General features: G+C 47.5%; 2 protein-coding genes across 15 annotated transcripts in view; both read right to left on the bottom strand.

Moving 5' to 3' along the window:
* Positions 1-1,239: 1,239 nt before the first annotated feature.
* Positions 1,240-5,774, bottom strand: LOC118221767 (TOG array regulator of axonemal microtubules protein 2-like). Its single transcript, XM_035407133.1, has 7 exons — positions 5,703-5,774; positions 3,383-4,478; positions 2,657-2,765; positions 2,125-2,230; positions 1,784-2,019; positions 1,463-1,621; positions 1,240-1,351 (listed from the first exon to the last, which is right to left on the bottom strand). The coding sequence occupies exons 2-7, from the start codon at positions 4,404-4,406 to the stop codon at positions 1,240-1,242; spliced, it is 1,746 nt and encodes a 581-aa protein (XP_035263024.1). The 5' UTR covers positions 4,407-4,478; positions 5,703-5,774.
* Positions 5,775-7,356: 1,582 nt separating this feature from the next.
* The window catches only part of LOC118221032 (girdin-like), a 53,249-nt gene continuing 37,701 nt past the window's right edge, over positions 7,357-22,904 (bottom strand). For 2 of the 14 annotated variants that reach the window (XM_035405609.1, XM_035405612.1), the window contains exons 21-32: positions 22,562-22,839; positions 22,004-22,147; positions 21,367-21,553; positions 21,107-21,252; positions 20,700-20,792; positions 20,143-20,157; positions 19,001-19,215; positions 18,119-18,202; positions 15,158-15,361; positions 14,047-14,112; positions 11,866-12,107; positions 8,968-11,761 (exon numbers count right to left, since the gene is read on the bottom strand). In XM_035405609.1, the coding sequence (XP_035261500.1) occupies positions 10,859-11,761; positions 11,866-12,107; positions 14,047-14,112; positions 15,158-15,361; positions 18,119-18,202; positions 19,001-19,215; positions 20,143-20,157; positions 20,700-20,792; positions 21,107-21,252; positions 21,367-21,553; positions 22,004-22,147; positions 22,562-22,839 (2,577 nt within the window). In that variant the 3' untranslated portion in view covers positions 8,968-10,858. Of the gene's footprint in view, positions 8,095-8,967; positions 11,762-11,865; positions 12,108-14,046; positions 14,113-15,157; positions 15,362-18,118; positions 18,203-19,000; positions 19,216-20,142; positions 20,158-20,699; positions 20,793-21,106; positions 21,253-21,366; positions 21,554-22,003; positions 22,148-22,561; positions 22,840-22,904 lie in introns of those variants that run through there. The other 12 variants (XM_035405615.1, XM_035405614.1, XM_035405623.1 and 9 more) reach the window with 11 other exon arrangements.

The raw sequence follows: 22,904 nt of genomic DNA, 5'->3' as shown, positions 1-22,904 counted from the left end.
TTCTTTTTTCTTTTTTTTGCATGCTGGCTTCTTTGCTGGTTTCTTTTTGGGGGGGGGGGGAGGTTTCCAGGCCATGCCCTGATATGTGGCATGCTGGCCTTTTTTTGGAGGTGGGGGGTTCCAGGTCATGCCCTGATGTGTGGCATGCTTTTTTTCCCCATCCTGTCTTTTTTGCATGCTGATTTCTTTTTTGCATGCTGGACTTTTTATGGGGGGGGGGGTTGTTTTTGCATGCTGCCTTTTGCCGGCTTTTTTAAATAAATGCTGGCTTTTGGGTGAGAGGGTTCCAGGTCTTGCCCAGATGTGTGGCATGCTGGCTTTTTTTTGGGAGAGGGGGGTTGTTTTTGCATGCTGATTTTTTTTTCTTTTTTCTTTTTTTTGCATGCTGGCTTCTTTGCTGGTTTTTTTTTGGGGGGGGGGAGTTTCCAGGCCATGCCCTGATATGTAGCATGCTGGCCTTTTTTTGGAGGGGGGGGGGTTCCAGGTCATGCCCTGATGTGTGGCATGCTTTTTCCCCATCCTGTCTTTTTTGCATGCTGATTTCTTTTTTGCATACTGGCTTCTTTGTTTTTTGTTTTTTTTTGGAGGGGGGGTCCAGGTCTTGCCCTGATGTGTGGCATGCTGGCTTTTTTTGGGAGAGGGGGGTTGTTCTTGCATGCTGATTTTTTTTTCTTTTTTCTTTTTTTTTTGCATGCTGGCTTCTTTGCTGGCTTTTTTTGGGGTGGGGGGGGAGTTCCAGGCCATGCCTGATGTGTGGCATGCTGGCCTTTTTTTTGGGGGGGGGGGTCCAGGTCATGCCCTGATATGTGGCATGCTTTTTCCCCATCCTGTCTTTTTTGCACGCTGATTTCTTTGTTTTTTGTTTTTTTTTTTGAAGGGGGGGGGGGGTCCAGGTCTTGCCCTGATGTGTGGCGTGCTGGCTTTTTTTGGGAGAGGGGGGTTGTTTTTGCATGCTGATTTTTTTTTCTTTTTTCTTTTTTTTGCATGCTGGGTTCTTTGCTGGCTTTTTTTTTTTTGGGGGGGGGGGGGGTCCAGGCCATGCCCTGATGTGTGGCATGCTGGCCTTTTTTTGGGGGGGGGGGGTTGTTTTTGCATGCTGATTGTTTTTCTTTTTTCTTTTTTTTGCATGCTGGCTTTCATTTTTGGGGGGGGGAAGAGGGGGGGTTCCAGGTCATGCCTGATGTGTGGCATGCTGGCCTTTTTTTTTTTGTTTTTTTTGTTTTTTTAGAGGTGTGGAGTTTACTGAGGGCGGTGGGGAAGGGCTGGGCGGTGCTGAGAGATAAACTTCAGCAGCTTCTCGTTCATCTCCTCATGCCCCGACAGCGTTTGCATTATTGTTTTGCCGCAGCTCCTGGGGAAAACGATGGGTACGCTTATCAGACAGGGCTGTGTTAAACGCCTTTGCTGTTAGCCCCTCGCCAGCGCGTACGAACACACAGGTGGATAAAGACACACCGCCTACCTGACTTCCTGCGAGGCGTCCTGAGGCAGTCGGCTGACAGCAGACAGGAAGTCGTTCAGGAGCTTCTTAGTGAACGTCAGGAGGTGTGGCGCCCCCACAAACTCGACGAGAGCCGCTAGCTGGCGAGCGGCGCACGCTCTCACTGCTGCGTTACGGTCACTGTTAGGAGGAAAACACGTTTGTCAACACACACAATTCCTAAAAGGGCTGTTTGCGTGCCAGAAGCAGCATAAAAACGATGCCAAGTTACGACTCAACCTCCAGCCATCGTGCATGACAGAAACGTGTATGAGGTAAGACCCCGCCCCCTGCCCCGCCCACCTCAGGCCCCCTTTCAGCAGCGCCTTCATGCAGCGGGCGGGGCTGCAGCTGCGCAGCATGTGTCCCAAGGCCACGCCCACGTCCTGTCGGACACCGCTGTTGGACTCGGCGGCTTTTTGGAGCAGCACCTTGGCGGTCCAGTCCAGCTCTGCGTCCATGTCGCCGGGCAGGTGTTGGTATAGGTCTCCCAGCGTCGCCATGGCAACGTGGGACACCTGGGACTGCGGGTTCTGCACCTGGAGACAAACGCAATCGGTGTGTGTGAGAGATCGGACCGTTTCAGCGCAACCGAGAACATAAAAACACACAACGGACGGGTGCAGACGGAAACGCCGGCGTACCTCCTGCATGACCAGCTTGCAGATTTTATGAAGTTTTGGGCTCAATATGCCGGAGTTGTGCTGGGCCAGTCTTCGAAACGAGTTGAGCCCGCAAATCTTTTTCTCCCTGCACGGCAAGATACAGTCAAGAAAGATCAGGCTCCAAATATCAAGCTGCACCATAATAATCTCCTCCAATCCACTGATTTGACAGCCTCAGATACTGAGTTTCAGATGGCCATTATCTACAATTATATTTTCCAAAAGATCCCATATATGTGCAATAATTTCATGTATATTCCATATCTGTAAGGGAGCTTCTGTTTTATCCTGGTGCAAAAATAAATTTAACGCCTATTGCAACTACCAATACGGAAAATATGATACTTACAGCAGTGCGTTTGAAAATAATACATATTGCAATATCTGAAAGTGTTATGCACTTGTAAATGGCATTTACATCCTGAAATGTTTGTACATTGAAAATATACTTTTAATATAGTTTCAGTTTATTCTATTTGGATAACAGTGGTTAGCATTAGAGGCTGCCTACCAGTTGTCACAGCTGAGTTGGAGGAAGCCTTGGTTCAAGGCTGCTTGAGGATTCGGAAAGGGGAAGAAAACCTCCGTGATCTCAGTGGGAGTGTCCAATGGGAGCTCATCTAGGGGGTCACATGATCAGTGAGTGAGGTCACAACAGGGAAAAAAGGATGAGCATACAATCTTTGTTGTCTTAAACCAATCCCTGTGAACCATTTGTCTTCGGAATGGAATATATGTTGTTAATACATTTCAAATGTATTTTGCTCATTGGACATCTTGTTTGTCACCTTTTGTCATCAGCAAACTCTCCACTTACTGGCCATTTCATTGACATTGATGTAATCCATCTGCTCATTGGCTGTCTTGTTTATTCCCTTTGCTCATTGGCTGTTTTGCCTCCTACTCATTGGACATCTTGTTTGTCATCTTTTTCTTTTTGAACAGATGTTGATGTAAATCTTTACACTTATAGGCTATCTTCATTTATGTATCTTGTCTGCTCAATGACTGTTCAGATTTCATCACCATGTGTTCATTAATCTGGATTTATCACATTTTCATTTTCTTTTTGAGCAGATAGTGATGCAAATCTCTAATTGTATACATGGATAGAAAAATCAATTAGAGAAATTCCTACATCATATGGTGGTTTATTTTACCAATAACAAGAGCTGATTTGACCTGAAAGAGGAACACAATGTGAAAATATAATACATTCAAGGTAGGATGGGCTCACCTGTGTTCTCCAAAGTTGTAGAGGGTGCCACTTTTGATGAGAACTTCCTTAGGTTAAAAAACCCTCGCTTTGGTCCAGCGGTGGGACGCTTTGGGGTGTGGGTCTTGCTCTCCTCTGAAATTTTGGTTATGGCCAACGCGGGCAGGCTTGCCAGTTCTTCCTTTGGCTGGGGCGTGCTTTGGCCCACCAGGATGATTCTGGATTTGGCCGGACGGCGCGAGCCTGAGTTCACCCCCTTGGACGCCTGCCGCGCCTTGTACCGGTCCAGCGCGGCTTTGGCCTTAGCCAGCATCGGCAGCCTGCGAGTCTCCTGGTGTTTTTGGGCTTCTGTATGCGGGGGCAGGATGGACTTCTGCCCTCCTCCAGGCAGGCATGCCCTGTTGCGCTCCAGCACTGCCTGTGCGCTTGCCACAGGCTGCAGTTGAGTCTTCTTGTCAAACAAATGCATTCTGTGGCTCTGAGGGCCGATTCTAGTTTCAGGCCAACCAGAGGGCTGCTGGGGGGCCCTCTCGTTTTTGACAGCCCTGTGAAGATGGGGCAGTTTTCTACCCGTGTCTTCAGGGGCATCGGGCAGGAAAACGTGGGAATCTTTTGGATTGAGGAACATCCCCTGCCTCTCCCCTGAGCCCCCAGCCGAATAGGTGGAGCTGACTGAGCTGAGCGCATTCACACTCAGCCAGTTGCCTGACATGATCATGCTCGAAATGCACCCAGGCTGATACGGGCCGGGCACATGGGGCGGGAGGGCCTTTATACACTTGAACCCAGACCTCTCTTTGCCGACCTTTTGCGCCATTTTTGGCGACTGCGTGGAGGTGACAGGTGGATTGATGCGATCAAACCTTCCAAAATTTGTTCTCAGGGCTGGGGCGCGTGCCGGGGAAGGTGCTAGGGTAGGTGTGATGACATGCGGCACTCGGACCGAGCTGGACGACACCTCTGATGTGAGGTCAAGCTTTCTGTTAATATGGGCCAGTTTAACCTCCGCCTTCTCAGTGAACATCTTAGAGAAGGCGTCCAGCATGCTATGTGATTTCCCTTGAAGGGACAAAGCATGCGTTAGGTGCTGCTGTTCTTCCCAGCTCTGCCCTGGGTCCTGAAATCATAACGGAAAACTAGATCAGCTACGCAAACTCAAATTTAGGATTTGGACGAGGGCTCTCACTCAAGCCCATTTCAAGTGCTCAGTTTAACTTTGGCCTCCAAAGAATCCACACACATCACTTTCAAGCCTAAATTAGACACAGATTGAATCGAATAATAGGACTAGAGCTGAGAGATCGCTTGATTATCATTGCACAAATATAAATTTTGATTTATGATAAACCGTGCAAAAAAACACTAAGTTGTTTCTCTTTAGGCTATTTGTTCTTGCTTTTATAAACTATCTTGCAGCTCTAGAAGCATTATTCCTACATTTAGATTTCCATTTCAGAGGAAAACCTTATTCCCATTTTACATTAATACATACATAACATACATAACATATTTAACATACGTACTACGTATGTTATGTATGTAAAATGGGAATGATAAGTTTTTCCTCTGAAATGGAAATTTTGTTCATCTAAATGTATGTATGTATGTATGTATGTATCTGGTATGTATGTATGTAATGGCAAAACCGTTACTCAACATGTATGTATGTATGTATATTACTTATCATTCCCATTTTACATTCATGTTTTGCCGTTACATACATACATACATACATCATACATGTTGAGTAACGGTTTTGCCGTTACATACATACACATATCATACATACATTACATAACATACGTACGTACGTTATGTATGTATGTAGCCTATCTGGTACATTATTACATACATAACATACGTTACATATGTACGTATGTTATGTTATGTATGTATGTATATACGTATGTATCTGGTATGTATGTATGTATGTATGTAATGGCAAAACCGTTACTCAACATGTATGTATGTATGTATGTAACTTATCATTCCCATTTTACATTAATGTTTTGCCGTTACATACATACATACATACATACATTTTGAGTAACGGTTTTGCCGTTACATACATACATACCAGATACATACATATATACATACATGACATAACATACGATAGGTACGTTATGTATGTATCTGTGTAACGGCAAAACATTAATGTAAAATGGGAATTATAAGTTTTTGTTCATCTAAATGTTGAGTGACGGTTTTGCCGTTACATACATACATACAGACACATACATTACATAACATACGTACGTACGTTATGTATGTAGCCTATGTAACGGCAAAACCGTCATTCAACAACTAGTGGGAAACACACAGGCCACAGCTTACTTACAGTTTCGACTGATTTGGCTCTAAAGTCTTCGGTCTCGCTCTGGCTGATGTCCGATTTCAGCCTCAAGTTTTCATTTCTGAATTTCGAAATCTTGCCTCTCAAGGCGAGGAAATCCATAATACAAATGTTCTCACAAAAAGCGCCATAAAACAATCTAAATAGAACGGCCTGCTTCATGGTACTTATACGCTTAGGCTACTGCCAATATTCGGAGTGTTATGTCACAGAGCGAAGCCCAGAGAGAACGTCATAAGGGACGCTATTGGAAAGAGAATCTTCAGCGCAGCATCGTTTCTCTGCAGGCCATTCTTAAAAACATTCTACTGAGCAACGACATTAATCATTATCGTGCGGTCTGCGCACTTAAACCCAGTTTCATACCGTCTCTTGAAAAAACAGATTTTAAGGCCATGATATGTCAATGAAAGAAGGGGGCAAGTGTGTGAAACTTCAATGTGTCCCATCTATGACATTATTTCAATGAGTTTATCACCCGAAATAATTTTTTTAACGTATACTTAGCGTCAGCATCGATTTACGTAGCCTAATACCAGGCAAAATCACCAACTTTAAACGTAAGGCTTCATTGTAAAAAACGTTTTTAAAAAAAAATAATTTACCAGTCCTTTAGAATAGTCCGAGCCGTGCCTAGACTTCTGAACCTAGGCAAAAAATAATTGCTGGGCCCCTCCAAAACGTTGAATCTGAATCTTCTGCTTGGCAATCAATTCGAGGAGGGGCCCTGGTCGAGAAGGCGGGCCCCAAGGCACAGTGCCTGGGTAGCCAATGTTATCCGAAAAGGGCTGGTGTGGGTGCAGATTTTTGTTATAGCCCAGCACTAAGACACCTGATTCTACTTAACAAAGTATTGACTGAAGACTACGATCAGTTTGTTAAATCGGATGTTGTAGTGCTGAGCAAAAAACAAAAACCTCCACCCACCCGTCCCCTTTCTGAGAAGATTGTACACCCCTGGTCTAGAGGGAGGAACGGCTCTGGCAAGAAATATATTTTCCTTAAAGTGTCCACCTTGGGGAGGTAAATACTCGGTAAACTGGAACCTGCGTAGGGCTTCCGCTTTCTCGGTTTTCGAATTTCTGAATCACTGAACAGATCTGCAAAAATTCCTGTATTCAGAATAGTCAGACAAAAACGATATAATAAAATGCTTTTTAACGACTGAGAAAACGCACGTTTCAAGGGTCTAATATAGGGTGGATTCAGCAAATGACGGACATTTTGGTAGATTCAGTAGGAGACTATCGAAAACTTTTTTACTTGCACCAGTAATGTTTAAAGACGTCAGCCCAAAAAGACAATTGTTGAATGACAGTAACTATTGCAGCAACAATTCAAGATTTTTTTTTTGATTGGCTGTTGATTCGTACATAGCAGAGTAATGCAAAGCTTAAGTGTCCCACTTCTGCTGATGTCCCACATTTGCTAAATCCACCCTACGCTTGGCATTTCTGTGAAGAGAACACACCGTATACGGAACTTTTAAAAAGTTCGCTGATGGAATGTGTTAGGATCTACACGGCCATTTCAAGTTCAACCTGTGCTACATATCCTATATGTTATCAAGCACTGTCGGATCAGGGCGCGCGAGAATTCAGGCATTCGTATAGAAATGACAGAAAACACAGAAACTTGGTCACATTGTCAAATGCCTTTATGTAGTTGTAGCTATGGAAAAGGACACAGAATGTACACTCGTTCGCCATTGTACGAGGCAAGAACGGGAAGGAAAAGCTGCAAACGCCGCCGGGTTCTTCATTCTAATAATGATAACGAGCATCTTCCCGCTCCTGAGACTCAAACTCGCTTTGAGCCGACACACAACCTCACATGTCGGCGGTGATGAAGGCGAAGAAGGTGGAAAGCACTTCACATGGTCATTCAAAGTTAGAAAAATAAAAGGAAAATTCCAACAGTGTCCGTTAACTGGCGGAGGGCAGAATGTCAATTTCTCCATGCAGAATATGAGCGACCCGCGTTTAAGTGTCCACATGCCATTAAAGACTACGCAGATAGTCCAACGCTGATACAGACAGCTCCTCAGAGACCGCACTGCGTGTATGCGCATGCTCGCCATTTACAAACGTCAAGTGTCACACTCAAAAAAAGAAAAGAAAAAAGAAATTGGCACAGAACATTGGTAATAAATTGTGCAGGTGTCATATCGTAAATCCAATCCAGGTTGCAGTGCATTATGCCTTTAAAAAGTATTTTTTTTGGAATGGAGTCTTTTTGCTCCTTGATTCAAGGAAGGTAGAAAATCAATTTTTTGTTTCTTCATTAGACTGTTTCACAAAAGCAGATGTTTACGGTCTCTTCCGACCGAATACCTGATGCTTATGTCCATCAGGAGGCCAGCTTGGAGCTTCTCTCTCTGAGCAGGAGGAAAGGAAGACAAGACGTGGGGCAGGGAGAAACAGACAAAAGAAGGAAAGTTAGAAGCAGAAATGGCACGTAAGCGAAGCCAAATATACCAGCATGCACAGGACGGAACAAGCCTGCGTGGATTAAAAGGCCATATAAAGGGAAAGAGAGAATGCACGTGTGAGTGTGTGAGAGAGCGACTGGATGTGCGTGTTTGTGTGACAGAGTGAATGTGAGACAACAGGAGAGCAATAGAAAGATGAAGAAATAGACAGATAAAGAGACAGAAGGATAGAGAAAACGATAGATTGACAGTACATCACACCAAAGGCAGTGACAAAACTTTCTTTCATTTACACTTTCAAAATACTAATTATTTTAACTAATTATAACTGTATTACTTCTATTGTTCTACAACTGTTTTGTATGTTTCTTGTTTGCTCTGGCAATATGTACTATATGAATTTCATGCCAATGAAGCACATTGAATTATACTGAATTGAATTGATAGAGTGTGTGTGTGTGTGTGTGTGTGAGAGAGAGAGAGAGACAAAGGAGGACAAAGCCCAACTGAAAAATGAAGCCATGCAACACTGAAAAACAAAAACACAAAAAATCACATATTCCTGAAACTTCAAAATAATGACATTTATTACACCCAATAATAAGACAAAAAATGTACAAAAAAAAAAAACAACAACAAAAATATGCCCTGAACAGACCAAATATATCACAAAAATAGGATGCACATGCTGGATGAGTCTGCACACTACCCAGTGAAGGTGAGTCCCCCCTGCTTTTACGGGGAGCTGTTAGCACTGACCCCCCCTGCCCACCATGCCCCCCTTCCCCCCAGCAGACACCTGTTTGGTAGGCAACTCACCCCTTATGCCCCCTACGAGACTGTGGCTAGATTTAGGAACTTTTCTGTTCGCCAGTCCTGCTTTTCGACCTCCTGCGCTCCCGTGAACCCTCCACATCTGTGGAACAGAGCGTCTATGGTTATTTCCACATCTGTGGAACTGAGCGTCTATGGTTATTTCCACATCTGTGGAACTGAGTGTCTATGGTCATTTCTACATCTGCAGAACAGAGCGTCTATGGTTATTTTCCACATATGCAGAACAGAGCCTCTATGGTTATTTCCACAAATGTGAAATGCAGAGTCTATAGTTATTTCCACATCTGCAGAACAGAGGGTCTACGGTTATTTCCACATCTGTGTAACAGAGCATCTATGGTTAAGACCACATCTGCGGAACAGAGCATCTTTGGTTATTTCTACATCCTAAGTGCCACCTACACACTTTCATTTCTGTAACTACGTGCATGTGCAGGAATCCCCTTGTGGCTATTAGGAAAAGAACAGTGCATTGAGGGGAAATGTTGTTCCACATTTAAGAACAAATATATACATAGACACACATATAAAAACACAGACATGAATCCATACAGACCGAAGAACTGCACGTTAGATGGGTTTTGCACATGATCATAGTGTACGTGCCGGCAGATGGGTCAAAATGGCCACTGGGGACTGACATCAAAGACAAGACAACCTCTTCAGGAAGCAGGACAGAGTCATGCTGTGATATATACCCGTGTCAAACAGAACACCAGACACACAGAAATACACCGCAGGGGTCAAAGGTTTTGGACACTGTGTGCACCCAGGCCAGTCTACCAGACCCCGAAAAAACACCAAAGTAAGGGGGCAGTGGTGCATTTACTTTTTAGCCACACTGTTTTACTGCAGACAATGCCCGTGTTTTATTCAAATTAAGCCTAAAACTAGAAAATGAAGTAAAAACATATGTATGTGTAATTCAAATAAAATGAATAATTGTAGTGTATCAACAAGTATTACGTACACATTTCCTGGCATTGTCCAGTGTGTTTTTTTAAGCTATCAACAAATCAAAACATGGCACTTGTACTGCAAACACAGGCCATTGGCATTTACTAAGTATTCAATTTGAATCTTAACCTGTAATATCCCTGTAACCACAAAAAGCCTGTCACTGGATCTAAATACATATTATGTACACAGAATGGTGTTTAACAAAAAAATAATATAAATAGTACAAAGGGTTAAATGTGAAAACTAAATTGTGGAAACAAAATGGACAAAATATATGAAATCCAAAGGAGGCTTATTTAAAAAATAACACACACACACACAAAGTTCTCATTTTCCAACATTCAAACAATGTAAGCACAACAGACAGATAACAAAAAATAATAACACACTTAATAAAATATGTTAAATCACATATAATAACATATGTACACCCCCCATGCCCACCAGTCTCCAAAATGAACATTCTGAAGCAGCAAACCAAACCCAGGAATGAGTGGTTCTGATGGAAAAGAAATGGATTTCCTCATATGAAAAGATCAAACAGACGGAAAGGCCAGGTAGGTGTAGTAACATTCTCCCCATTCTGGTCTGGTCTCTCTGTCCCAGGTCAGATCTGACCTGGGACCTGGGATTCTGGCTCCTAAGGATTGCACTGTGGACCGGGGAGGGGAAGCAGTGTCCCAAATTCTCCTATTAGGAGGAAGCCATTGCGCACGGTAAGCCCCAAAGTAGCCTCAGCTATAATGACTTGTTGCCGATTAGTGTGTCTGAAAATTAGAATATTATTAATATATTCTGCCTACAGCAGTGTGCAATTGTTTCAGAGCAGTGAGTGTGTGATAGCTCCTCCTGTTTTAGGGTTTTGGGGGGGCCCTGTCTGGCCTGTCGCTGGTCAGTTCAGTAAGGTGCTCTTTCACACGCAACCATACTCAAACCACAGGGACTGCTTGTCTTCCGAGGACAGGGCAGGAAGTTCTGCGGTCACCTGACCTGGGTCGGTGATGTCACCACCGGCTGAGTGCTCGGGGGGCTGGCCGTTGGGCTGGGGAGGACCCGGTTTCCCATGAGCCTCCTGCCCCGTCTGCGCGGGCCAGGTGGCGTGCTTGGGGGGCGGGCCGCTGATGTTGCACACCAGTGAGGGGTTGAGGGACAGGAAGGTGTGGCTCTTGCCCGCACCGGGGTAAGGGGGGTCACTGAAGATGGTGTCCATAAACACTGAATCGATGGTGAAGGAGGAGCCCAGGAAGGACCCCAGGTTGGGGGCGGAGGTTTTGGGGGGCTCCTCCTCCAGCAGGGTTTCGTAGGCCAATGCGGGTGGGGCGGGAGTGGGGGCAGGGTACTCACTGGGCGTGGCCTTGGTCGCAGGCGTGGCCTTGGCAGGGGAGGGGTCTATGGAGACGGGCGCACGGGTGTCCTTGGCCATGAAGTCGTGGATGCTCGTTCGGCGGGAGGAGCCTTCGGCGGTGGAAATAACGCTGCTGGCGCGGGGGAGGGCGGAGCCAGAGGCGGCACTGCCCCCTCGGGAGGCGGAGCCGGCGGAGTTCAGCCTCTCCGACACGGACGTGGCCTTGCCCTGGGTGGCGAGCGAGGGCCGGGGGGCGGAGCCTCTGACACGCGTGCTCTCCGCCTTGCGCAGGCTGGGCCGGGACGCTGGCCCCGATTTGGGGGAGGAGTCTGCGGTCCCTGCCCTCCCACTGGCAGAGCGCAGGATGCCCCGCCCACCAGAGGGCAGCCCTGCCCGCTCTCTCTGCGTCGATGGCGAGGAGTCACAGGACAAAGGCAACGTCTCTGCCGGCGGGTTTTCTCGAATGCCAGGCTGCACAAAAAAATTTTTTTCCATCACATCCTCAGATATGAATAATTAGTGTAATAACAGAGTAATAAGGGTGAATAGGGTGCATAACTGAGAGGTCGGTGTACCTCCGCTGGCTCCTGCAGGAACTGCTGCAGGGACAGCACCTCGCTCCCGAGGGAGGGGCCCTTCCTGGGTGCCTGGGGGGCGGGGGGCTCCGGGGCCCGGCGGGGCACCTGGGGGCTGTGGCGGGCGGAGCGCTGGGCGGGGCTGCTGCCGCAGGACCAGGCCTCGTTCTCCAGGCTGGGGCTGAACTCCCCGCTGCTCTCGCTCTGCGGCCGGCTGCGGCTGCCGTTCACCGCGCCTGCTGCTGGGAGACGGGGGAGGGGTTACACCACACACCTGTACCCCCCCTCTCAGTCACCCCCCCAACTCTCCCTCCACCCCACCACTCCCTCTTTGCAAGCACAATACCGAACACAAAACACACTGTCATCACACTCCTGCGATGCTGAATGGATAACTGTAGTGAAATATTCACAACCAGACCTGCTACATCTTAGCATGTTTAGCGTTCAAAAAAAAAAAGATTTATGCTATTGCTGCTGTCATATGATAAAAGGGGAGAATGTGCAGCCATACAGCCAACCACTAGGGGGCCCCAAAGACCTACAGAGTCTCTGAAGATCAGGCTCTACAAAGCCAAGATTGATTCTTTTTTGTAAATATTCTTTGTTTTCAGTTCTCTGAACAAAGAGTCAGTCCGCATGTACTAAAGGTTTCCCAATGTAACACACTTGGGAGGGCGTGAAGACTAAGACACGGGGCGAAAAGCAATGCTTCACCATCACATTACCGCTAAAGACACAGACAGACTGTGTCGAAAAACGCACCTCAGCACAGCTCAGCCGGAGTGAGCGGTGGCAGGGTGTTGAGCGTGGAGAGAGCTGAAGGCTCAGTAATCGCTTTAGGCCGCCTCAGCGCTGCCACTTTGCATTAACAAAGGAGCGGAGAGGCCCCGTGAACCCCAACTCCAGCATGGCGACGAGCCGCGCGCTGCACTATGCCAATTACTCATTTGCATAATCTGCCAGGCCACGGCCAATCGTGAAAATGATCCGAGGGTCGTTTGTGGATCTTGATAGACAGGTCGAAAGACACAAATGCTAATGGGGGGGGTGGGGGGTTATGGGGGGGCTCAGCAGGGAGGTGATCTTTCTGATTAATCAGAGCAATCCTGATTTTTAATTTCGAACCCTAAATATGTCTACTAGAGACAGAGGTACTTGGGATTGTCAGAAACCCATCAAGCACGTCAACAGGAAAGAATGTACGGTAAATACTAGTGGCACACAGATGTTTAGGGCCTGAAAAAAATTAGCATTTCCTGATTGAATGAGAAAGGGAAATGAGGGGTAAGGATGGAGGGTGGGGGGGGCACAGGTGTCCCATGCAGCAGGTGCCAGCATGCCATCAGGAGAGAGACAGGTGTCTTACAACAGGTTAGAGAGCCCCGCCCCTTCCAGGGGCCCCATGGGGGCAGTTTGGGGAAGGCGAGGGAGGGAGACTGACCAGCTGAGGATGCTGGGGGAGGGGGGGGGGTGTAGAACAGACATCATTAACAGACAAATCTTGAGGGGGAGGGGGGGGCAGATACACACAACAGGGCATTAACATAAGATAGGGGTCCCCAAACTGTCTGCCATGACATAAATATGAAAACGTAACTGGCCGTTTATTATGTCCTATATACCATTATATATATACTATGTAAAGTTTAAAGAAAACATGCATGCTTTGTATGACGCTGATATGCTATTTTAATAAATGTGTTTGCGAAACACCATGTGAGCACAGTTTGGGAGGCACTAATCAAAGGGACAACACAGAAGGAAAGGACAAACAGTACTGACCCCGATTAAAAAAACACAAACACAAACAGTACTGATCCCGATTTAAAAAACACAAACACAAACAGTACTGACCAGACCAAGACAAACAGTACTGACCAGATAAACCACATCAGAAAGACAAACTGAACTGACCAGACCAAGACAAACAGCTGTGTGGGTTAATGTGACCATACAGACCCTCTCACAATCCCACAGTGCTGGACTTCCTCAATAGTTTCAGTAAATCTATACAACTCTTACTGTTCATTTGGTATTTACTCCTACAACTTTTTTCCTTAAAGAGCACAAATAATCACAACCTACATTTGGCGGATCAGTAGAAAACCCAGAATGCCCTAGTGTCCAATGAGAGTAGGGTGTACATGCCCGAATCTCATCGCCATGACGATGCCTTACCAGGACTCCTCAGCCCATTGGCGTTATCCACAGTTGCAGGGGTGACATCTTCACAGGATGTGTCATCTGGAAACAAACAAAAAAAAATGCAAGACTGAATTCTCTTCCACGGGATGGTGCAGGTAGTGTTGGGAATTTTGGGGGCATTATGGAGTGCCAGGGGGTGTTAGTGATCTTACCCTCTACTCTCCTTTTACATGCCAGCCTGATCACAAGCAGGACCAGGGAGAATGGAAAGCACATCCCAACAATCAGAGGCACACCTAGCCCAGGTGAGCCTGCCCATCAACCAATCAGAGCCCACTACAACACCAAGAGAGGGAGCCGCACCTGGCCCAGGTGAGTACTGCTGATCGCCCAATCAGAGCACTACAAAGGCAAGAGAGCCACACCTGGCTGCCTGTTGGCCTGCTGCCCACGTTTGGTGTCAGTTTGTGGGTTTGCACTACGGTTTCTCCCAATAATTCATCCCCATAATTCCTGAAGTAATCAAAGACTGCGGTGAGAACCACTTCCTTCCACAACCTTCATATCGCCACCTCAAATGAAGACCAGAGCCAAAATGGAGATCAGCATGTGTACCTGGGCAGCTTTCCTACACTGTCCATACAGGCGGTGATGCCTCAGTACATTCCCTCCAGATAGCTTGAGATGACTTTGAGAAGTGATGTACACACACACACACACACACACACTTACACACAGTCCCCCAACGCCACTCCACACCAGCTTGAGGTCCCTGGTCTTTGTTTCTTTCTTTTCTTTCTTTTTTTTTTAAAAAGTGAGGTTTCAGGGATATAGAACCTGAGGCAGCCAGAAGGGTTTGTGCTTCCCAGACAGACAAAGCTAAACATTTCCCCACAACACGCAAATTTGTCCAGCTTCCAGGGTTCCAGGGTTGAGAACATTTATTTACTTGGAAACATTTTGAGAGAAACTGGCTCATGAACGAACACTGAAAAGCTTCAACACCATTTGGGGTGGGGAGAGGAACATCATGACGTCATTGGAACCCAAACGGCAATCTGGACTTTTTCCAACGTTCTGGAAACTTTGTACGTTCGCTGGGGGGGGGTTGGGGGTGGGGGTGGGATTTTGGGCCCAGCGCTACCTTTAGCCCTCAGGCTTTGCTTGGCCGAGGGGCCGGCAGGAGGGTGCAGGCTGGTGTAGTTGATGGCAGTGGTGGAGAAGGCCAGAGATCCCAACTCCTTCCGGCGCTGGCGAGTGGCGCCCTCTTCTGGCCGGTCCAGATTCTCAGAGCTACTGGCCCAGTGGCCCCCCGCCAGCGCCACGGTGTGCAACAGGTCATTCATGGCTGAGATGGAAATGCAAGAGAAATGAAATTATCCCCCAACACAGGGACAACTCCTACTTCCTGTCCCCCCGAACACAGGGACAACTCCTACTTCCTGCCCCCTCAATACAGGGACAACTCCTACTTCCTGTCCCCTCAATGCAGGGACAGCTCCCACCTTCCTGTCTTTGGACAGGGATATACAGTCATGAAGCCACCTTAATGGCAGAAACCAGAAAGGAGCTCCACCAATCAGGAAGGACAATGGTAATGACCAGCAGTCTCAGCTTGCATGCGCCATAGAAAATATTTCCAACCGAAAACGATAATTGCATTTCATTTTTTGAGCACGCACATACAATACTCTTGAGGCATAAAGTGCTGCTTTGGAGTTTGGTGAAGTGTATTTTCTTGCTTTAGACCACAAAGCCCAGAATGCCCCTCTACCAGCCACTGTAAAGCTGGCAGGTGAAGTGACTTCAGTAAATATCTAAAATGTCTTTCACCACACAGGGAACCAGGGTCAGGGCCAACAAACCTAAAAGTGGCCCTTTACCATTCAACTCTTCCAGCTTTTCTACTGCTGATAGAACATCCAGGTTGGTGCACCTTCTAAGGATTCACAAAAAGGGATGTGACCAAATACACCACCATTTCAACAGAAATACAGTTTAGAAGCACAGGAAGCTCAAATTTACCAACCATAATCTCTCACCATCAAAAAGAGAGGATGGAAAAAATGTAGGCATAGATCATATGCTTAGTTTAGCACTAATATCTGGTTTCTGTCCAGGAAGCAGAGAAGCACACACCAATCACTGTTGCTGTTGTTCCATGGGTTGCCGGAAACGCACTGTGTCATTGGTGGAGCAACTCTGTGATTTATATCAGCACGATGACATCATGACTGTCTTATTCTGAGTTTATTATCCATGCAGATTGGGATAGTTATAAGTATATCCAGGGAGTCGCATATTTATAATCTGATTGGCCGAGCAGTATTTGCAGGGAGCAACATGTTAGAATCTGATTGGCTGAGCAGTATTTGCAGGGAGCAACATGTTATAAAGCTTTTTATTACATCATAACAGAGCAGGTGTCTGCCTGGTTAACCACACAGAAAGCTAGCTGTGTTACCATGGCAATGACATGCACAGAGCGCGAAAGCAAGCGGGGGGGGGGGGGGGGGGGGGGGGGGGGGGGGGGGGGGGGGGGGCACTGGGAGAGAGAGAGAGAGAGAACGAGCTCCCATTTCAGCCCTTGGTTGGTGGAGAGCAGTGCAGTCAAGCGGCCATGCCTGCAGTGAAGGTTTGGTGGTGGGGGGTGCGTTGGGTGCGGGTGGGGGGAGGGCGTGCACTGTCTGCTCCACAGGCAGTGTGGGGGCACATGTCACAGTGCGGACCAAACACATCCAAGAGACCATGCCTCCAGAAAGCACAAATACAGCACCCTTCCCTAAACTGGGTTCTGACTGGGTTCTGACTGGGTTCTGACCAGCAGTAAGAACCCCTCGCTGAAAACAGGAAAACAAAGAAGCCGAAACTAGAACAAAAACTGATGCCACCATTGAAACCACCACCAACTTTGAAACCACCATCGACATACTGACAGACTCTGTCACTCTGATCTTGCATGTGATGTGCATTTTACTGTTAAGGTGCAAAACAGGTCTTCTCTATAGAAAAACAAATATATGACAGACTGTGATGTCCACGCATTCACTGGATTGGGTGGAAGTATTGCAAGGGTTAATTTTGCTAGCAAGCTATACCGACTACATAGGCTAGCTAACTGCCTAATTTAGCCTAGCTAGCTACCTGCAATGCGAATGCCAAGCCTGTAATTCATGTAACATTAGCTAGCTGAAGAGTCAAAGAGTATTTATAACCTATATTATGTATTATATTCTATTATTTTTCTAGTGAGCCCTGTCTTGCATTATTGTTCCAAACTGGACAAGTTGGAAGATTAAGAATAAGGCTGTGTTGCTTTTAAGGTAAAAGCTAATCGCTTTCTCTAGAACTAAACTAACTCGTTTCACAAGCGCAACAAACATGTCAATGTTTCAGGGTTTTTCTGCATCCAAAGTCTAAATCATGCTGACTGGCAAAAATAAAAATAAAAACAAACTAATAAACAGTAATAAAGTCAGATTTGGAGGACATTTTCAGTGGCAAGTTCTGCATTTTTAACTGCTAATAATTCACAAGCTATAATTAGCATCATTAAGATTTTGAACAGCATACATCTGCACATATAGTAGAATAATATGGAATGTATTGTGTATGAGTTTTATAAATACTGAAAGACTAGATAGAGTTTACAAAATGTAAAGAAAAAGAATAAGATCCTGAGAAAAACAGCATGTTTCAGATAAAAACTCATTAAACAACTTATAATCTAATACCCAATATTAGGTCTACGCTCTCTCAGGTAACATTGCTGCTTTTTGTAATCAGACTATTTTTCCTCACAAAACATTAACTGGTCGACCCTTAATGCAAGAATATGAGTGTAATAATGGTAATTCGCTTTTTATTGAGCCATCTACACTATTCCACTGCTACAGTTAGAAGCGGACACCGCAAAACCACAAACGTTGCACAGAGCACATCCAGCACATCCAGCAGGGCAGCACCTTCGCACAGTGAAACACGTTAGAACAGAAACAGTAAAAAAAGAGCTGAAACAGAAGAGGGGGAGTGGAGGGGGTGGGGGGGTGCAGCCAATAAGACGCGAGCGAGCGAGTGAGCGAGCGTCGCGACTCCGGGCTCTTACACATCGAGCGGCGGAAGAGCGTCTTGTTCCTGTCTTTATCCTTGGGCTTGCTCCTCATAAAGGGAAAACGCTTCAGCGCGGACACTTTACAGGGAGGGGAGGGGCAGGGAGCGAGAGAGACGCACAGACAGGGGAGACGGAGCAGAGGAGGAGAAGAGGAGGAGAGGAGGAAAGATAACAGATCAGATGGGACACTGAAAACAGCAGAGCGGAGGGGAGACCAAAGCTGGAGCCTCAGTTGATTGGGACACACACACGCGATTGTCAGTTACTGACACATCATTTCACCCCCCCCCCCCCCCCCCCACACACACACACACACAGCTGCTTTAAAGCTGTAACTACCCATAGGTGCAGACTACAGTCTGCACAGAGGGCCCTGATGAGGACTGGGAATACTTGGAATACTGGGAATCATCTTTGAACACAGGGATGCATTACTCCCATAGGACAGATCCATGTCTAAACACCGGGATGCTTCGCTCTCATTGGACAGGCCCATCTCTAAACACGGGGATGTTTTACTCTCTCTTGTATCTTGAGACCAACTCTTACCGTTAACCGAAAACTCGACCAGCAGGTGGAGGGTCAAAGTTGAAATATGTAGTCAGTCAGTCTACATACAGTTCATAACCCTGTTCTGCGAGCGAAAGTTCCGAGCGAAAACAGCCACTGCAAATACTAACTGCACGGGTTACTGCAATACTGCAGTGCCCGTGGGCTCCAGAAATAAAACCCATTTCTTGTGGGAACAGGAAAAAAAACCTTAATGCTGTTCTCCTCATCCAGAAAAGTGGCATTTTCAACCTTAGCTTGCCTTACACGCGCAGAAGTGGGGCCAGGTAGGGGGGAGAGGGGAGAGGGGGCGACGGTCAGACTCACTGTTGCTCTTCTTGTGGGACAGGGAGTCGTCCATGGAGGCGGAGCCGGAGCCCAGGGAGGAGCTGTCCTGGCTGTCGGGCGGGGCCAGGAAGGCCTCGGTGGACTCGGAGCGGGGCGGGGAGAGCGGCAGCGAGCGCATGCGGCTCTTCGGCTTCATCAGCTTCCTCATCTTCAGCGTGATCCAGTTCCCCCGCCTGCGGGGCGACACCACCACGCTAAAAAGTATGATTCCCCCAAATGTGCGCTCACCCGTCACCCCTCCCTCTAACAGCCAGCACCCCCCTGTCTCTCTGGCCCCGCCCCTTCCCACCAGAACCTCCCAGATCTCCTCTCTCGCACACGTTACTCCCTTCTATCCCTCTTTCACCATTAATAACCCCCCTCCACACCTTTCTGCTCCCCCCTCAAAGCTCTCTCACCCCCCCAACCCACACCAGTGAACTCACGGGACGCACAGCACACAGTACTGAGGGGGGAAGCTGACAGGGGTGGAAAGAAGGGGGGGGCGGGAAGCTGACCACATGCGGGCTGCTCCAAACGCTGTGCCCCCCACCCCCCCGCCCCAGACAGATTGGGCACCATGACGCATGACCCCACATGCAGGATGAATGCAAGCGCATTAAGATCAGCACGCATTCCCACGAGCGACAAACAGACGCAGAGAACACACCATACCCCAGCCAGGCCACACACACACCTGATCAAACAGCTGCAAGCCCAGGCCTTTAAAAAACCACTAATAACCAACTTAGTACTGAATAAACTATTCACTCTGATCAACCAATTTACTACTGCACCAATTAACAGATTCATTAACCCATTTACTAATTAATAAACAATTAACTGATCACTTATTCATTAACCATTCACAAGTTAACCAATTCACTTATTCATTAACCAATTTATTACTTAATACCCAACTGACACATAGCTTGGGGCTTCAAGAAAATCTTACCTTTGACAAGTACAGGTTACACTTCTTTTACATACAATGCCTGTGACCTCAAAGTTACAAACACAGTTCCCTTGCCAATGCACTACACTGACTACACTTTGGTTAGTGAGAGAAGACTAGGGTATAGTGTGATGTAGCCAAGACACAGTCAGCGTGCAGACAGGATGTACATCCAACGCACAAATACCTGCTTAGTAGAGCTCTGAAAGAGTGACCAAAAACGAACCATAACCAGATGGTTAATAGCAGAATTCCAATTTCATCTGATCAAAATTACACAGACCAGAGACTACACAACACCAATAGAGTTTCTGCAGTCTACATCAGTGCTATGAAACCAGGAGTCCCCAAACCTGGTCCTGGAAGAGCCTCAGGGTCTGCTGGAACCACAGGACGAAGCTGGTTTTTGTTTTCACCTTAAAAATCAGAAACCAGTTCAGACCAAGTAAACCAGATGAGGTGATCTGCTGCTTTAATTAATCAGTTAAGTACAGTGTAACAATGAAAACCTGCAGGCCCTGCAGCTCTCCAGGACCAGAGTTGGGGACCCCAGCAGACCCTGCTGCTCTCCACGACCAGGGTTGTAGACTCGTGGTGTATTATGATTTCCCTGACTTTGGTCACCATGAGTGAAAAGATGGCTGCGGTTCTGAGTTACAAAATGCACAGTGGCATAACCACAATAGTCTACGCATACACGTGTGTGAAATAAACACCGGTGTGTCCCATGTGTGCCGTGCTCACCTGCGTGGGGGGGAGGGGTCGTAGAACTTGTACTGGTCCATGATCTTCTCCTCCAGCTTCTCTTTCTGCCTCCTCAGCTCGTTCAGTTTGTCTCTGAGAAAGAGGGGAGGGAATCGCTCCGGTCATTTTTCAGACACATATAAGGTGCATGAGTATTTATTTGCAGGATCTGTAAATGGCTATATAGTGTGTGTGTGTGTGTGTGTGTGACACAGAGATTGTGTGTATTTATGTGTATTATCATATCTCTGAAAGGTACAGTGTGTTGTTCTCTTGTATCCTGGTTCCCAGATCCAAAATACAAACTGAAAAAGATAAAATTGAAAAATGCAAGATACTCGATAATCGCTTGGTGATTGAGGCGTGAAGTGGGAAGTATGGGGAGGGGGGGTTACTGCAGGTCCTACATGTACTGTCTCTGCTCCACGTGGAACAGGTCCTTGCTCTCCATGGTTTGCTCCAGCAGGGTCCGGTTCTGCAGCATCAGGGTCTGGATCTGGTCCAGCAGGTGTTTGTTCTCCTCCTCCAGATTCCCTTTCAGTTGGCTAAGCAACTGCAACACAGTGCACATTTACTGACACTGCACATTTACTGGCTCTGCATGCATTTACTGACACTGTGTATATTAACCGACACTGCGCCCGTTTACTGACAGCGGTTCCTGTACCTCGCACTGGTTGGTGAGTTTTGTGGAGGTGATGTCCAGCTGCTGGTACTGCTCCTTCAGTCTGGAGAACTCCGCCTCCAGCCGGGTCAGCTCCAGCTTCCCGCTGTTCATCTGGGTCTTCAGGGCCCGGTGCTCAGCCTGCAGGGCCTCCGTGTCCCTGAGCAGCTGGCTGTGCGCGGTGTTCAGCCTGAACACAGGGACACACTCACAGCCTGAACACAGGGACACACTCAGAGCCTGAACACAGGAACACACTCACAGCCTGAACACAGGGACGCACTCACAGCCTGAACACAGGGACACACTCAGAGCCTGAACACAGGGATGCACTCACAGCCTGAACACAGGGACACACTCACAGCCTGAACACAGGGACACACTCACAAACCAGAAACACTTTCCCTCTTCATACACATCGTCAAAGACCCTAAAGCACCTGTGGCTATTCTCTGAGAAACATTGCAGTAGTTGTCATTTAACATGCCTACATAGAACATATATTACTTCAATAACTTTTAAAGGAAAAGTAACCTTTTGAAAATTACATGCCTGTGGAAAGTGTAACACTCAAAGTCAGCGGTCCTGCCAGGCGGCCCATTCACACACACGGGCGGTACGTCCCGTTTCCTGAACTCACTTGTCGTTTTCCTCCTTGAGTCGGTGGTACTGCTCGGTGGTGGCTTTGTGATCGCGGCTCTCCGAGAGCATCTTCTCCTGCTCGGCCTTCAGGTCCCTCTCCAGCTGCTTCAGCTGGTCCTTCTGCTTCAGCAGCTGGTTATACCTGCGGCCGTGAAACACAGGAGACCTTCAGCAAGCGCGACCTTCAGCACGGGTGAATTTCACACGCACAGCCTGTGAGAATGGTGTCAGGGCATTGTGGGTGTATTGTGAAAGCGTTCAGGCAGCATTGAGGGAAGATACAAAGTGTTGAAAGAGTGTTCTTAGAGCATTGTGAGTGTACTGCAAGAGCGCTGAGACACTGTTGACAGAGCGTTGAGAGAGCGTTGAGGGAGAGTTGAGAGAGCATTGAGAGAAGGTTGAGAGAGTGTTCTTAGAGCATTGTGAGTGTATTGTGAGAGCACTGAGACAGCGTTGAGAGAGCGTTGACAGAGCATTGAGAGAGCGCTGAGAGAAGCGTTGAGAGAGCGTTGAGAGAGCGTTGAGAGCGCGTTGAGGGGAGGTGGCGCGGGCTCACCGGTCCTCCAGCTCGCGGTGCTCCAGCTCCAGGCTCTTGTGCGCGGCCTTGAGGCCGCCGTGCTTGCCGATGAGCGCCTCGTACTCGGCGGCCTGGCGCTCGTGCAGCGCCGCCAGCTTCTCGTGGTCGCGCAGCAGCAGCTCGTGGGCGCAGCGCAGGTCCTCCCGCTCCCGCAGCGCCCCCTCCCGCTCGCTCTCGGCGCTGCACTGCTGGCTCTGCAGCTGCGCGTTCTGCGCCATCAGAGAGGCACTCTGCGAGCTCAGCGTGGAGTTCTCCACCTACGGGGGGCAGGGAAGGGGGCGGGGTTACATCTGAGGGGCAGGGCTACAATTGTGGGGAGGTG

The sequence above is a fragment of the Anguilla anguilla genome, chromosome 2 (genome assembly GCF_013347855.1).
Source record: "Anguilla anguilla isolate fAngAng1 chromosome 2, fAngAng1.pri, whole genome shotgun sequence".
Lineage (NCBI taxonomy): Eukaryota > Metazoa > Chordata > Actinopteri > Anguilliformes > Anguillidae > Anguilla > Anguilla anguilla.
The sequence above is the reverse complement of the archived record's forward strand: the minus strand, read 5'-3'. Positions and strand labels throughout refer to the sequence as shown.